We start from the raw sequence: 17,235 nt of genomic DNA, 5'->3' as shown, positions 1-17,235 counted from the left end.
GCACATAACAATCTCTTTCTAACAAAGCCAGAACCAGCCATGTACCACACATGGGTCCAGAGATTCCCCTCATTCATTGCTCCAATTGATCGGCTAGATTTTATTAACTCTGGCAGCTCAGGAGGTGTGCCTTTTCTCAGGGGATGTGTCCTTTCTGCTGCAGCTCTCTCCCTGTAACTGTCACAGCTCAGAGGACATGTCCTTTATACTGCAGCTATCTCCCTGTAACTGTCACAGCATCTAACAGTAGATAAAGTTGATAGCAATTGAAGGATGCAATTGAGCATGTGCGACCATCTTAGCGATGTTACTGAGGTGGACAGAGAAATAAGGAAAATAATAGAACGCAGAAGGCGCTAGACAGGTACATTTTATTGAATAACTCAGTGGCTATGCTAAATTTTTTGCTTCATGCAAGTACAAAAGTATTGGAATGAAGGTGCTGGTTTGACAAATGTAGAGTATTTTCATGGGACAACCTCTTTAATTGTCATCCTTTTCAGAAGCTTTAGTAATAGGGTTGGCCATACACATTAGAAAGAAGCAGGTAGATGTTTGAACTGCAGTTGAACAAATGATTGTCTGCTCAATAATCATTTTGCAGATGCAGCCATACACACTTTAGTCCATATTGGCTGTCTCAGGTTACATGACTCCAAGGGAAGGGTGAGGAAATGGACTATAGATCGCTGAATGGAGCCGTTGTGCAAGTGCAGTACCCCAGAATAGGGTAATACTCTTTAAAGGGGTTGTCCGAGTTATGAAAAATATATATATCACTATAAATCTGAGGGTCAGCAATATATACATAAGCTAAGCAAATTTTAGGCAAAAAAAAAAAATCTATTTCCTCATTTCCCTGGTTCTCTTCTGGCCCTTTGTTTACCTGCAATAACAACAATCTCTGAGATTTTCCTCATCCATATTTGTGACTCCACCCCGCTCTGCAAAGGGAATGAATACAAGTGCTTCCCTGAGTGACATGTCTGACTGCTAGGATACTCAGCAGCATGTTGGATGTAGGACTACAAGTCCTGGCTGTACAACGACTCTGCTGATACATACAGGATCTTCCCCCTACCTTTTCTTGTGCAATGCTCAGCAGAACTTCTCCAGTCTGTCAGCTCTGGGTCTGCAGAATGAGGAGGGAAGATCCTGTGTCTCTTCAATGACTGCAGCTGTTCAGCAAAGCCTCCAGCTCTGAGTGTGTGGTGAAGAAGGGCTTAAAGTTTCCTGAAGAATCCAGGGAGAGGGCAGACAGCAGCAGACAGCCATTCAGGGGGCGTGGCCATCACAGTGAAATCTTGTGTACAGACACAGATCTGCTCTCTCAGGCTTCTGCATGAAACATCATCAGAGCAGGGAGAGAAGCTGACATCACAGGTCATGTGACCCTCAGTAAAATTTGAGAAAGCATCCACTGCAGATAAAGGAAGTGGATTATAAACTCCTTAGATCAGCCCATAGCTTAGTTAGTCGTGTGCTAGTGTAGGAAGTGAGAACAAGCTACATCTCTTCACTCCTTAGAAGACCAGCCTTCATCCCAGAGAATTACTATCTCTGAGAGATCCACAGAGAAAAAAACATCTCTACTTCACATTACTTCAAAGAGAAAAAGGAAAAACTAGAAGGTCCAGAATCTACCTAGCTGGAGTCAGTCAGTAAGGTATCGGCAGCTTATGGCTGATAGCGACTTTACTGTAGTGAAAGAGAAATTGAGAAAACACCTTCCACTCTTGGACACAGTATGGTCCACCATATCTTAATCCTATGCCACTCAACTGGGAATTACAGCCATCACTGCAAGAATAATATTACCTAGACCTGAGATTCTGCAGAGAGAGAGAGAGATAGATGGGTGGACTACAATCCCTGTTAGTTATGGACTTGAAGAGAAGACTCGTTTATTTTCTACAACTGGCCTGGTTACCGACTCCAGCACCATGTGTCAGCCACAGCACCTACATCTCCTTTCTTGTACCCACCACTAAACTCTACAACACCAAGGGCACCCAAACTACCATCAAGCAGGAGCTCCAACATTAGGGTCTGCCTCAAGGCAAGAAAGGGTGCACCCTCCTATCACTGCCCTGACCCTAGAGAGCCTCGGTGTGAGGATTACCACTGTGAATGATTATTGCAGCTAGAAACACTACCACTTCCATCCTCCACTCTGCTCCTCCATGGCTTGTGGCACCGGAATAGAGTGGCAAGGAGGAGTAATGACTATTGTCACTAGGCACCACAAGTTCCAGGGCTAGACAAAAACTGCTAGAATCCTGGAAAAACCCTTTAACATCCCCATACACATTAGATAGAAACAGGTTGATGGTAGAATAGCAATTGAACTCTGGTGTCTGATTGTTATGTAGACGCAGAGATACACATTTTAGTCCATATTGACTATTACAGTTATGCAAACTTGTCGTACAAGTTGAGTGAAATCGGGAGAGGGGCAAAAGATCTTTCTGAAAATGTTCCTTCAAACTAAACTCTTTATTTTTCATGAATGATCTTATTTTATTTTATACGTAAAATCTTATGTCCGATTTCAAACAGATCCAACTTCTGTTCACACTATGAGGGTCTGTCTGAATGATCGTTGTTAAATTCCACCCGAACAATGATCGTTTTGGTTGAAATTGTAAATCTTCATCAACTATAGACTAATGTGTGGGTACCTTTAGAAATTTTAGCAAAAACTCTGCCAGTATATATATCCTTATTGTCTCCTATTTATCAGTATGTCACTCTTTACAAGGAAAGAAAAGCTTTTACAAGGACAAGGAAGAAATCAAGCAAAAGGAAAGTTATCACAGTTCTGGTGAGTAATCAGAAAGTAAATAGCCTGCAGCCTGCACACCCACAGAGATGGAAAAGCAATCTTAAAAAAAAAAATGACTCAATTAAAAAAACACTTCCTTCTTCTTACAGTACTTAAAGGGGTTTTCCAGGATTTTCCTATTGATGGTGTATGTTCAGGATAGGTCATCTGTATGAAATCGGCAGGGGTCCGACCCCAGGCACCCAAGCCGATCAGCTGTTTGAAGAGGTTGTGATGTTCCATGAGCACTTAGGCCTTTTCCTAGGCCATGTGATGTCACGGCCATCAGTCACATGGCCTAGGTGCATTTCAGTCCCATTCAAGTGAATGGGTCTGAGTTGCAATACCAAGCACAGCCACTAACTAAAGGACGGCACTGTGTGCGGTCGGCTGCAAGAGGCAACAGCGCTCCTCAGAGTTTTGAGGCTTCCTCAAACAGCTAATTGGCAGGGGGGCAGGGAGTCGGACCCCCACCGATCTCACATTGATATAGTGCCACTGGGTGTGGCAACTGAAATGAATGGCGGATATTTCATAGACCATTAGGTTGTTATTACACATATGTCTTAAGATGTGGGAACCTTGGTTTCTGCTAATTGCTGGGTTGCACCTTGACTGCACCTTTTTAAAGGGGTAAGTAAGATTGTGGGGCAGCAAATAGTAACAACCATAGTGCAGTTACCGCAACTTAGATGCATGTGTATAATAGCACCATTGGATTACAACCACAATGGGACTATTTTTACCCCTACTAATTGGTTTTAACTATTAAGTGACAGCTGCAGTCCAAAGGAATACTTAAGGTTTTACTGTATGCAATCTTGCTCAAAAGTTTAAATCGATCACTAGTATTACGAAAAGTCACAGTTTTGCCAAAGCTTTAGGATTTATTCAGACAAGTCTTATCTAGTTCCAGCTTTGCTAGAAAGGTATTGTCATGTACTGTATGATGTCAGGTTTTCATGTATTACATTAGTCATGGGATTACCCCTTTAAGACACTGAGAAGTTTAAGGCAGTAACTTAATATATTAGCTACTGTGGCTGTAGTAAGGACTGGAGGTGAAATACACGTATCATAACAATCAATTGGTCACATACAGTATTGTTACTATTGGAATAATACATATCATGAGTAATGTCAATCCAGCAAAAAGTGACTATTTTGACAAGAGTTGCCATGATGCATGAATGATGTAGTCCCTGAGTACTGAATACGTTTAGCTCTGCCACATCTGTACATAGGTCTGACTCGCTTTTTCTCTCTTTGGCTGCAGTGGCTGTTCAGCCTGCCTCTCATCTCCCTGCATGGACTCTTTTAATGAATGTACAGTTTTACATGTAAACGCTATTTATTTGAGCAGATTTATCAAAACTGTCTAAAAGAGACACTGTTTATTGCCTTAGCTTTCATTTTACCAGGACAGCTTAAGAAATGAAAGCAGAGCTCTGATTAATTGCCATGGACAACAAAGACAGAAGTCTTCTACTCAATACCTCTATAACAAGCAGTGGATATTTAGTAGTGGTCTCAGCAAGTGTGGGTGTAGAAATGGTTACACTGCCCCAACAGAAGGGTATCAAGTAGTAATAGCTACCGGCATGGGTAAAAGGGCAGGTTGCCTTGTGCCTTCTTGAAGATGTGAGTCGTGAATGGGAAGAGGTCTATTACTATCTAGAGGTCAGAACATGGATACAGTCAGTACAGTAAATATAGGGGCAGCAAAAAAAGTATAAAACCCTAAAAAAGACTATGAAGCAACACAAAGAAAGGGTTCCATGTAATCTGATTTGGGAGGATTATCATCCTGCAAATGCTTCTGCAGGGGACAGAGTGGTAGTATACCCAGAGAACAGTGCTGGCATACAGATGACGAAGTGATGGCATACAGGGGACAGTGATGAAATACCCAACGGAGAGTATAGTGGCATCTACAGTAGGTGGCAGAGTGATGGCATATTAGGGGGCAGGGTTTTCTAGAACCTGTCATTTCTCACACAATTTACTCTTTTTTCAGCAGTTTTTTTTTTTTACCTATTTGCACAGGGAAAGGTTAATTAAATGGCTTCATATTGGTATTATACAGTAGCTAGTACCTTCTTTTTGTCTGCAATAGAATATAACAGATAGAATTTTCCTGTTCCATTACAGAGGCCGAAACAAAGAGTGCTACTGACTCAGGGCCCATTCACACGACCGTATCCACTTTGTGGTCTGAAAATTGCGCATCCGCAAAAAAAAAACACAGATCCCGGCTGTGTGCGCCCTGCATTTTGCGGTCCCGCATATTCACCCTATGTTAGAAATGCCTATTTTTGTCTGCAAAACGAACAAGAATAGGAAATGTTCTATCTTTTTTTTGCGGGGCCATGGATGGAATATACATGTGCTGTCCACATCTTTTTCAGCCCCATTGAGATAAATGGGTCCACCTCTGATCCACAAAAAAATGTGGATCGTATGCGGACCAAAAATACAGACATGTGAATGGACCCTTTTATTGTGGTCTGTTAGGCTTCACCATAGTGTTTTCATGGTGTCTGCATGCTGCGCTATCCTTCCTATGTAATATCACAGCATCTCCATGTGGAGGCTCCTGACAATGGAAAATGGTCCTAGCATTTACGAATGTCTAACATGATTGTGTCTTCCTTTGTACAGATCACACACAGAACAGTGAACAGAGTCCAAAGTTGACAAATCGTAAGACACCCATTTTACTTGGATTGAGGGTATCTCCATTTCTTTTTGTAGCATTTCACTGATGTATCATTTTAAAGGGATTTTCCCACAAATTTACAATTTTATGACACTCTTTTAATTGCTCACCTGGTGGACTTTCTTTCCTTTCTGTGGATGGGCAAAGTCTCATCAAGTTCCTACATTTCCCAGGATGCATTGCAACGAGCTGTTGCTCCCCTGCAGAGAAATCAGTCCCTCACATATAGTCCTAGAGATACATGTAGTATGTAATACCCCGACAATTTCCTCCTCCACTGTTCAGAGAGCGAATCCGTGAAACAATCCAAAGACGCTTGGCACAGGAACAGTACGGTTAACAAGCACAGTTCAGGAATCAGGAATGAGACAGACAAACAGAAAATAGCTCTTCCTCTGACTCTAACTAGCTGTAGAGACCTAGCAAGATATGCACAGGCAAGCACTGAAGGAAACTGCAAGGTGTATGTATAGGAGCAGCTGGACACAGCTATGCTGCCCCTCACATAGCAGGAGATTAACCCTAGCAGTGCTGCAGGCAGAGGTAGAATGAATACAATCCCTAATTCACACACAGAAAGCTGGTACCTGTGCGCACAGGACAGAGGCGGTTCACAACACTCTGCAGCAGTGAAAATGTGTTCTTTGGCGCGGCGAATTGTGTTTCTCTAGCTGGCAATGTGATGGACAAGTCTGGATTTGGTGACTGTCAGAAGAACGTTACCTGCCTGACTGCATTGTGCCAAGTGTAAAGTTTGGTTCAGGATTTACAACCTGAATTCCAAAAAAGTTGGGACACTGTGTAAAATGTAGATAAATGTAAATAAAACCAGAATGCAATGACTTAAATATCTTATAGACCCATATTTTATTCACAACAGATCATAGAACACATATCAGATGTTGAAAGTAAGATATCTCATTTACATGAAATGGTAAAATGTCTCACTTTCAAAATCTCGTATGTGTTATCTATAGTGAATAAAATATGGGTCTATGAGATTTGTAAATGGTTGCATTCTGTGTTTATTTACATCTTACACACTGTCCCACTGGAATTGGGGTTCTAGAATGGGATGTCGTAAAAGCTCCTGTGGGTGTAATCTGTAGGTGTCCCATTAGTTTTGTCTATGCCATCTATTTCTGTGACTTCAGAATTAGGCAGGGGCGGACTGGGAACTAAAAGAGGCCCTGGGGAAAAAAAGGTAAAAGTGGCCCTATGTTGCAGGTGGGTCCAAATTGACAGATGGCAGATGGAGCAACATGACTAAGCAGGGACAACAGAAGTAGGCAGGGCCAGCAATACCATAGTGCAGAGCAATATACCGCCCCAGCTGAACCAAATACCACAGTGCACCACAAAACACTGCCACCTGTGCCTTAGTATTCAACTGTATCGTTTTCATGAGGACCTCAATACAGTTGAATTCAGGAGGGAACCTGTGGCTGCTGGTCAGGTGCAAAAGAGAAAATTAGTTCATTATGAACCCGGCTGGCAGCTAGGAGGGCTTAGGTGGCCCTTGGCATCAGGGTCTAGGGTCATGTAGGGTCTATGGCTAATCAGCCCCTAGAAGTACGGTATGGATGAATAAATGAAAGGTATCTGGATCATTTCACCTGATTCACTAGGAGATCACTATGCCAGCATTGAGGGAAGGGGAAGGGAACAGAAAGGGAAGCGAATGAGCATGTTAGCTCAGCTCTAAATGCAAGAGAAGGTGGACGAGGAAGATAAACAGCAGAGGAGCTACCAGAGAGGAAAATGTAATGCAAATAAAAAAATGCTAATAAAAAAAAAAAAACGTTTTATTGCATATATATTGCAATAATACTTCATTTGAAATGTCCTATTCAGTACATAGTAGTACTTTTTGTGCAGTAAGTTAACCCCTTTTAGTATAGAGAATATATTAAAAAGTTAAAAGTTGCACCTTATGCTCTATTTCTGGGGGGAAAAACTGTAAAAATGATCTGGGACCATAAGAGAATAGGATGTCATGCTACTGCCCTGAAACCAAAGTGGAAGTGTTTCTAAGGCTACTTTCACATTGGCGTTTTGGCTTTCCGTTTGTGAGATCCGCTCAGAATGCGTCAGTTTGCCTCCATTCCGTCTCCATTCCGCTCTGGAGGCGGACACCAAAACGTTGCCTGCAGCGTTTTGCTGTCCGCTTCACAAAACTGACCGAAACGGATCTGTCCTGGCACACAATGTAGGTCAATGGGGACGGATCCGTTTTCTCTGACACAATCTAAACCCCCATCTAAATAGAAACCTATGGAAATTGACTTGCTTTTCTGTGTCCTCCATAGATTCATGTGTGAAATACTAAAACGCCCTAGAGACCATAGACTCCTACAGAAACTGCCGGACTGCTTTCTGTGTTTACTCCCACTTTCCCATTCAGTGGTGTTCTCATCTGTCAGACTGTATTTGCCTGTATATACCTCAATTCTGTAAAATGCTCTATATACTACTTATTTCTCATGGTTAAGTCACTTCAAGTACTTTTCTCCTATCCACCTTCACAGAGATCATCAAATCCTATCAAACATTGTTTATTGAGGTCATGATGTCTCCAATCATTTAACTATAATATGCCACTCACATAGTTCCTCTCAATGATTCTCCTACTAAAATTATGGACTGAACCCATGCCCAGGCTTATAGTGGTTATCCATTAACATATAATGATGACTTATCCTCAGGATAAGTCATCCTATCAGACTGATGGGGTTCCAAATCCTGGCATCCCCACTGGTCAACTGTTACAGGGAGCCACCACACTCACCGAAGCAGCCAGCTTCCAGCATCTCTCCCAACCACAACTATGTGACATCACATGGCCTAAGAAGAGGCCACGATGCTCATGGAGCATCGGCCTCTTCTAACAGCAGATCGGTGGAGGTCCTGGGTGTCGGACCCCCACCAATCTGATATTGATGATCTATCTTAGGGATAAGTTATCAATATTTATTATCGGATAACAGCTTCTGGGCCCAAAATAAAATCTACAACAGGTCCCGAACTAAAATGCTGATGCCTTCTTATGTGGCAGAGGAGTCCCTAGGCCCTCTCTGGCACCAGACTCCAAGTTTGACAGCTACCTCTGCACCCCTATATCTACACTTTAGTTCCCAGTTTAACTATTGTATTATGAATCCAAATGATGATAAAGGAGCCTGCTAACTGTTTGATGTCCTTGTTTTACACAGCTTATCCCCGGGACAAAAGAAACCTAAAATCTCTTGTTGTTGACTTAAATGTATTTAAAAAACTGGACCTCTTTGCTACAAAGGTAAAATAGTATCCTTATCTTAGTATACATAAAGCAATAGAAGTTATTTGTGTTTATGTGAATTTAAATAATAATAATAATAATAATAATAATAATAACAGTTATCTTTAGTGCTCCAGAAGATCACTGCTAAAAGAATTAATTTATTGCTAAAAAGTTCATGTATTTTCAAAGCTGTGTTATGTTATTCCAAAAGCTGAAATGGGAAAGCAACTTACGGTAGTTATTTTGTCCTACTCAGTGGGTGGGTGGCTGGTCCTACTCCCTCTTAAGGGGGAGCTGTACAGTATAGTCCGATTGCATCAGCCAGTGAGTCTGGCCTAGGCAGCTGAAGTTTGAGGAGGCTGCCTCCTATCTATTTAGTGAGAGGCCTACTCCAGGAGACACACCACTCCTGGAAGGCGCTAAGAACTACCTGAAGCTCTGGAACGAAAGAAGTAAAGAACTTTCACAGACTGTTTAGAGCCAGGTGGAAGACTGTAAAGATAGCTTGGACTTTGCTGAATATTGAATAGGATGTAAAATCGGGCACCCGCCACATTTTTGAGAGCTTTGCACACCTTGGTTATTTGGAAAGATTGCAAAGTATATTTAGAGAGAGACTCAGAGTCAGCTATCTTGTAGTTTGCTAACCCATTTTCATCCTTGCAAACAGTGTGTAAACTGAAGAGTGCCTTTGAAAAACCACAGAACTATGACTACTTTTTATGCTGGTACTGCAACTCTTATCATTCTCAGTAAAGCGATTATTTTAATTAAACTGGGCCTGGTGATTGCATCATCCATCCATTCTGCTTCTAACCTCCTGCCTTGCACCCTGCCAAACACCTGCCATCAAGGGCACTCCACCTAACACCAGGCCAAAGCTCCAATATCAGCGTGCGCCTGATGAAAGAAAGGGTGCGCCCTCCATTCACTGGACTGCCCCAGGGACCATTGGAGTATTGCAACCAAATAGGACTGGTCATTGAATCCATCAACCTTCCTCTGGCCCTGCACATGCCCATCTGCCTTGCACCCTGCCAAGGGTACCCCAACTACCACGAGGCACCCTCCATTCACTGGTGCACAGCCCCAGTGAGGATGGCTACCTTGAACCACTACTACTCCTATCGGTGCCATCACTACCACTCCCATCCTTTTCACAGCTCTTCCCCTGAGAGTCGCTGCATTTGGCAGTGATTACAGCCTCCAATCTTCTTGGGTATGATGCCACAATGCTTGCTCACCTGGAGGATGTGAATTTCTGCAATTTTTTTCAGCAGATCCTTTCAAGCTCTGTCAAGTTGGATGGGGACCATTGGTGGACAGCCATTTTCAGATATTTGATTGAGTTTAAATCAGGGCTCTGGCTGGTTCAGTCAGAGACATTTACAAAGTTATCCCTAAACCACTCTGTGTTTTCTGGGCTGTGTGCTTAGGATCATTGTCTTATTAGCAGGTGAACCTTTGGTCCAGTCTGAGGTCCAGCGTGGTCTGGATCGGGTCTTTATTAAGGATATCTCTGCACTTTGCTCCGTTCCGCTTTCCCTCAACCCTGACCAGTCTCTCAGCCTTTCCCACGTGGCTTGTTAATCATACCAGGTCCTGTCAGTGAACAAGTGCTGCTTACTGGGTCCTCATAAAGACAGCAAGGATCTTTAGGGCTTTCATGATAGGCCTGGGGTGGCTCAGGATTTTCATCTGCTATCACGATAGGCTATCAATATCAGATCAGCAGAGTCCCACACCCCCATCACCGATGTTGAACTGTTACCTTGAAGCTCAGCCGCCAGAAGTCAGTTTAGTAACTACACAGTTATAGGATTTTTATACGTTACCTGATGACACTTTTCTTTCTTACAGGTGACTGCTGTGACATTGGAGCAGTTGGTAAAAGAACTTACATGTGGTGCTAACACAGACTTAGAGAAGATAAGAGCTATCTGGATATGGATATGTCATCATATAGGTATGTGTACAGTCTAACTGTTAGTACATTGGCCCAGGTTTAGGGTTCATGCATGCGAATGTATTTTTTTGTCCGCATCCGATCCGCAATTTTTGCGGGTCGGATGCGGGCCCATTCACTTTAATGGGGCTGCAAAAAATGCGGACAGCACACAGTTCCGTGCCATCGGCAAAAATATAGAACATGTCCTATTCTTATCCACATTGCAGACAAGCTTAGGACAGTTCTATTATGGGCCACACGTTCCGTTCCGTAAAATGCGGAATGCACACGGTCGAGATCTGTGTTTTGTGGACGCGCAATTTGCAGACTGTAAAACAGGCTTTATTATAGAGTTTTCTGACAGGTTGTGCTCCGCCAGAGGACTTAGATAACTTTTTTTTGGGAGACTTGAAGCCCTAAATCACTGTGAAAGGTGCACCCCAATGATAAGCAACTGACATCACTGGCTAATCCATCAAGCTGATGTTAAGACCTGAGACTTTAGCCAATGTATTCCTGTCAGGAACACATCGGAGCCCTTTTGCACCACTGTCAAAAATGAAGCCCTGCAACAAAACATCTGTTCAACCCTTAGTAAATGTAAGTTGCCAGGCATGGTAAACAATTCTCACGTCCGTGTGCATTCCGTATTTTGCGGAACAGAACAGCTGGCCCCTAATAGAACAGTACGATCCTTGTCCGTAATACGGACAATAATAGGACATGTTCTATTTTTTTTTGTGTGTGGAACGGAAATATGGACAAACGGAAATGAAATGAACACGGAGTAACTTCAGTTTTTTTTTTTGTCGACCCATTGAAATGAATGGTTCCGCATACGGTCCGCAAAAAACCCGGAATGGACAGGGAAAGAAAATACGTTTGTGTGCACGAGCCCTAATACTGACGCTTTTAATTCCTTAGTATACGTGCCCACCTTAGATTTTTCTCAGAATTTTCCTCTAGAGAAAAGGACACATTTTAGGCCATGCCTGCTTTCCTGCTAAGCCAAAGGGCTTTCAATCAAGCCGCGCTCCTTGTTGAGCATGGTGAAAAACTGTCTAAAACCCTGGATTGATAAATCTGGGTCATTGTTCTCAAACAAAAAAGTTATGGATGTTATTCAGAAGAGTGAATTATATTTGAGATCCAGTAACAGTGGTTAGTTTATCTTAAAGGGGTTTTTCTTGGAATTCTATAGTTCTAGCGTGTATGATCTAATAAAAGTCATACTAAGCTGCTCTCCGCCGCCCCGGTCCTCTCTAGCGCCTGTTCATTTTTAGCTTGTTTACTTCTGGTATGAATATGGACCCGGTCATGTGCACTGCTGCAGCCAATGACTGCTTTCACCAGTATACAAAAACAGCATCTGGCCCAGTAGTGAGGGGACATGTCACAGCTGAAGCCAGGCATGAGCTCACCAAAATTGGACTGTTGAAGACTGGAAAAATGTTGCCTGGTCTGAAGAGTCTCGATTTCTGTTGAGACATATATATATACACTCACCTAAAGAATTATTAGGAACACCATACTAATACGGTGTTGAACCTCCTTTTGCCTTCAGAACTGCCTTAATTCTACGTGGCATTGATTCAACAAGGTGCTGATAGCATTCTTTAGAAATGTTGGCCCATATTGATAGGATAGCATCTTGCAGTTGATGCAGATTTGAGGGATGCACATCCAGGGCACGAAGCTCCCGTTCCACCACATCCCAAAGATGCTCTATTGGGTTGAGATCTGGTGACTGTGGGGGCCATTTTAGCACAGTGAACTCATTGTCATGTTCAAGAAACCAATTTGAAATAATTCAAGCTTTGTGACATGGTGCACAGAGTAGGTGGACTGGGTGCAAATCCCCACAGAGGTAGGCCACTCCTCCACGATATACAAAGATGAAATAACGAGGCAGCACTTCCAGCTTTTGGTGTACGGGTGAAGACCCCAAACTATAATCCAAGCGACGTTTCGGCCTGCTCAATGAGGCCTTTATCAAGCTTGATAAAGGCCTCATTGAGCAGGCCGAAACGTCGCTTGGATTATAGTTTGGGGTCTTCACCCGTACACCAAAAGCTGGAAGTGCTGCCTCGTTATTTCATCTTTATATATATATATATATATATATATATATATATAGAGAGAGAGAGAGAGAGAGAGAGAGAGAGACCAAAATAGGGCAGCACTCCAAAATAATGGTGAAAATATGCAAATCTTTATTCACTCATGTGACAAGGCAACGTTTCAGCTCAGTGTAAGCCTTTCTCAAGCAAAGATACAGGACCAAGGGAGCAGGTCGTGTATCTTTGCTTGAGAAAGGCTCACACTGAGCTGAAACGTTGCCTTGTCACATGAGTGAATAAAGCTTTGCATATTTTCACCATTATTTTGGAGAGCTGCCCGCTTTTTGGTCTCTTCATACTGGGTAAGCCTTTTCCCGTTTGGGCTGTGCACCCATTTTCTCTTTTATTGTTTTTCTTTTATTATTTTTCCCAGTGCTGCCATTTTTACCCCCACACATATATATACGGATTGGATGAGCACCCATTCATTTCAATGGGTCCATTCCGTAGCCCCGCAAAAAAATAGAACTTGTCCTTTTCTAGTCCGTTTTGCGGACAAGACTAGGCATTGTTACAATGGATCCACCCAAAAAACGGATGGCATACGGATGTCATCTGTTTATTTTGTGGATCCGCAATTTGTGGATCGCAAAACACATACGTTTGTGTGCATGTAGCCTAAAGGATAGGTGTTTTTCATCAGAAAACCCCTTTAAGGCCTCTTTCACGCAAGCGTGGCGGCTTGGCTCCGGATGCGTCCAGGGTGCATTCAGTGAAACTCGCACCATTTTGCAAGCAAGTTCAGTCAGTTTTGTCTGCGATTGCGTTCAGTTGTTCAGTTTTTCCGCAATGCGTTTTGATGCATTTTTCAAGCGCGTGATAAAAACTGACGGTTAGCAACCATCAGTGAAAAACACATTGCATCTGGACTGCATCTGGACTGCATCTGGACTACATCCAGATGCAATGTGTTTTTCACTGAAGCGCCCCATTCACTTCTATGAGCCAAGGCTGAGAGAAAAACGCAGGATATAGAACATGCTGCATTTTTCACGCAACGCAGAACTGATGCGTGAATAAAAACGCTCATGTACACAGACCCATTGAAATGAATGGGTCAGGATTCAGTGTGGGTGCTATGCGTTCACGTCACGCGTTGCACCTGCGCGGAAAAGCTCGTATGAAAGGGGCCCAAGTGCTCTGGTGGACCAGTTAATCCCTTAAAACCCTCACGTGAAGGTATTTTTCAGAAATGTAACATCATGTATTGCAGAAATAAGAATAAAAATAGAATAAATCCATGTACTTTGCACAATAAAGAGACACTACTTTCTTTTCAATGATCTCAGAGTATGACACAGCGGGGTTAAAGAATAAAGATCTGGTATCCTCGGCCCCAGAAGATGTCTTTCGGACCAAGAAAGGTGTATGCACAGGGTACAGCTCGCTCTTTGAGCATATGTGCAGGTGAGTTTCACCATGAGCATGCATCAGTCGTATTACCAAAGCAATCTACAGGGAGTGCAGAATTATTAGGCAAGTTGTATTTTTGAGGATTAATTTTATTATTGAACAACAACCATGTTCTCAATGAACCCAAAAAACTCATTAATATCAAAGCTGAATATTTTTGGTAGTAGTTTTTAGTTTGTTTTTAGTTTTAGCTATTTTAGGGGGATATCTGTGTGTGCAGGTGACTATTACTGTGCATAATTATTAGGCAACTTAACAAAAAACAAATATATACCCATTTAAATTATTTATTTTTACCAGTGAAACCAATATAACATCTCAACATTCACAAATATACATTTCTGACATTCAAAAACAAAACAAAAACAAATCAGTGACCAATATAGCCACCTTTCTTTGCAAGGACACTCAAAAGCCTGCCATCCATGGATTCTGTCAGTGTTTTGATCTGTTCACCATCAACATTGCGTGCAGCAGCAACCACAGCCTCCCAGACACTGTTCAGAGAGGTGTACTGTTTTCCCTCCTTGTAAATCTCACATTTGATGATGGACCACAGGTTCTCAATGGGGTTCAGATCAGGTGAACAAGGAGGCCATGTCATTAGATTTTCTTCTTTTATACCCTTTCTTGCCAGCCATGCTGTGGAGTACTTGGACGCGTGTGATGGAGCATTGTCCTGCATGAAAATCATGTTTTTCTTGAAGGATGCAGACTTCTTCCTGTACCACTGCTTGAAGACGGTGTCTTCCAGAAACTGGCAGTAGGACTGGGAGTTAAGCTTGACTCCATCCTCAACCCGAAAAGGCCCCACAAGCTCATCTTTGATGATACCAGCCCAAACCAATACTCCACCTCCACCTTGCTGGCGTCTGAGTCGGACTGGAGCTCTCTGCCCTTTACCAATCCAGCCACGGCCCATCCATCTGGCCCATCAAGACTCACTCTCATTTCATCAGTCTATAAAACCTTAGAAAAATCAGTCTTGAGATATTTCTTGACCCAGTCTTGACGTTTCAGCTTGTGTCTTGTTCAGTGGTGGTCGTCTTTCAGCCTTTCTTACCTTGGCCATGTCTCTGAGTATTGCACACCTTGTGCTTTTGGGCACTCCAGTGATGTTGCAGCTCTGAAATTTGGCCAAACTGGTGGCAAGTGGCATCTTGGCAGCTGCACGCTTGACTTTTCTCAGTTCATGGGCAGTTATTTTGTGCCTTGGTTTTTCCACACGCTTCTTGCGACCCTGTTGACTATTTTGAATGAAACGCTTGATTGTTCGATGATCACGCTTCAGAAGCTTTGCAATTTTAAGAGTGCTGCATCCCTCTGCAAGATATCTCACTATTTTTGACTTTTCTGAGCCTGTCATGTCCTTCTTTTGACCCATTTTGCCAAAGGAAAGGAAGTTGCCTAATAATTATGCACACCTGATATAGGGTGTTGATGTCATTAGACCACACCCCTTCTCATTACAGAGATGCACATCACCTAATATGCTTAATTGGTAGTAGGCTTTCGAGCCTATACAGCTTGGAGTAAGACAACATGCATAAAGAGGATGATGTGGTCAAAATACTAATTTGCCTAATAATTCTGCACTCCCTGTATATAGCTCATCTATACTGGTATCCCGTTTCTAATAAGTGGTGGATTTTATCCACTATACCGTTCTGTGTATACAGCTTCTATGCAGACCTATATGTCTCAATGGTAACAGACTACAAACAAGCCTAGCGTAGTCTAATTCTGCAGCCTATGGCTAACAGTGGGTCTGCAATTTACGGGCATCAGCAGTGGGCACTCCGCATCAAAGGATGCGGACCCATTCACTTAAATGGGTTCGCAATCCAGAAGGTGCGGTGCAGAACGGAGGCACGGAACGCCCACTGAAGCACTACAGAGTGGTGTGGAGGTTTCTGTCCGTGCCTCCACAACGCAAAAAAATAGTGCATGCAGTACTTTTTTGCAGTGCGTTCAGACCATGGACACTTTCAAGTAGAATGGGTATGGATACGTCTGCAAAATCCACATGGATGTTGCCCGTGCATTGGGGACCGCAAATTGTTATCCACAATGCACGGAATGGCTGATCAACGGCCGCGTGCATGAGGTCTTAGTCCTTTCCAGATGGACAGGTGATAGTATGACTGCAAGATCAGACTACGCAGGGTTCGTTTTTAGTCTGTAATGACAAAGAGGTCTGAATAGGTGTTGTATACATGGAATAGTGGCATATTTTTTATTAAGACTATATGCCAAGTTTGGTTCATTTTTTATTTGAGATTGAACGGTTGCAAAGTTGTACAGTTGTGCACCCTTTCATACTATTTATGTAACGACAGCATAAAGTACACACGTGTGGGCTGAGAGAGTCCTTCCAAATTAATTTCTTTACCTAGTAGCAGAAGATCATGGAACCAAAGTTAAAGTGTAACGGTCATTCTTTTTTTTTATATTTGTAATGTGTAGGAGCAGTGAAACTGACCATTTTTTAAAAATATTCTTTCATTACTGAAATTGTACATTTCTATTAGAAAAATAGCTCTAAAGTGGCCCATTTTGTGCCTTAGCAACACTTCTCTGTCTCCTGTTGACGTAATAGTACGTCATGGCGGCAGGTGCATTCCAGCAATTTTGACTTACTATTACATCATGGTAATCGGGTGGGCACCGGAGAGGTGCGCACCCGATCACTGCAGCGGTCCGGCCGGTGGATAAACCCCTTTTATGCCGCGATCAGAGCTGACCGCGACATAGAAGGGATTTGCGGCGGGTGAGGGAGCCCATCAAGTCCCTGCGCTGCTGTGGCGGGGACCGATGGGTGACAAGGCAGCCCGATGCTGTGCTGCTTTCTACACACACATATTAGGTATTGCCACATCCATAACGACCGGCTCTATAAATATAACACATGATCCACCCTGTCCGATGAAC

At 42.9% G+C, this 17,235-nt stretch overlaps 1 protein-coding gene across 5 annotated transcripts in view; it reads left to right on the top strand.

Annotated features, from left to right (window-relative positions):
• Positions 1 to 17,235, top strand: part of LOC122936289 (kyphoscoliosis peptidase-like) — a 48,580-nt gene that overhangs the window by 10,954 nt on the left and 20,391 nt on the right. For 3 of the 5 annotated variants that reach the window (XM_044292418.1, XM_044292421.1, XM_044292423.1), the window contains exons 5-9: positions 2,744 to 2,824; positions 5,486 to 5,527; positions 8,756 to 8,838; positions 10,684 to 10,789; positions 14,181 to 14,298. In XM_044292418.1, the coding sequence (XP_044148353.1) occupies positions 2,744 to 2,824; positions 5,486 to 5,527; positions 8,756 to 8,838; positions 10,684 to 10,789; positions 14,181 to 14,298 (430 nt within the window). The remainder of the gene's footprint in view (positions 1 to 2,743; positions 2,825 to 5,485; positions 5,528 to 8,755; positions 8,839 to 10,683; positions 10,790 to 14,180; positions 14,299 to 17,235) is intronic. The other 2 variants (XM_044292419.1, XM_044292422.1) reach the window with 1 other exon arrangement.

The sequence above is a fragment of the Bufo gargarizans genome, chromosome 4, assembly GCF_014858855.1.
Source record: "Bufo gargarizans isolate SCDJY-AF-19 chromosome 4, ASM1485885v1, whole genome shotgun sequence".
NCBI lineage: Eukaryota > Metazoa > Chordata > Amphibia > Anura > Bufonidae > Bufo > Bufo gargarizans.
This window is presented reverse-complemented; position numbering and strand designations above follow the sequence as displayed.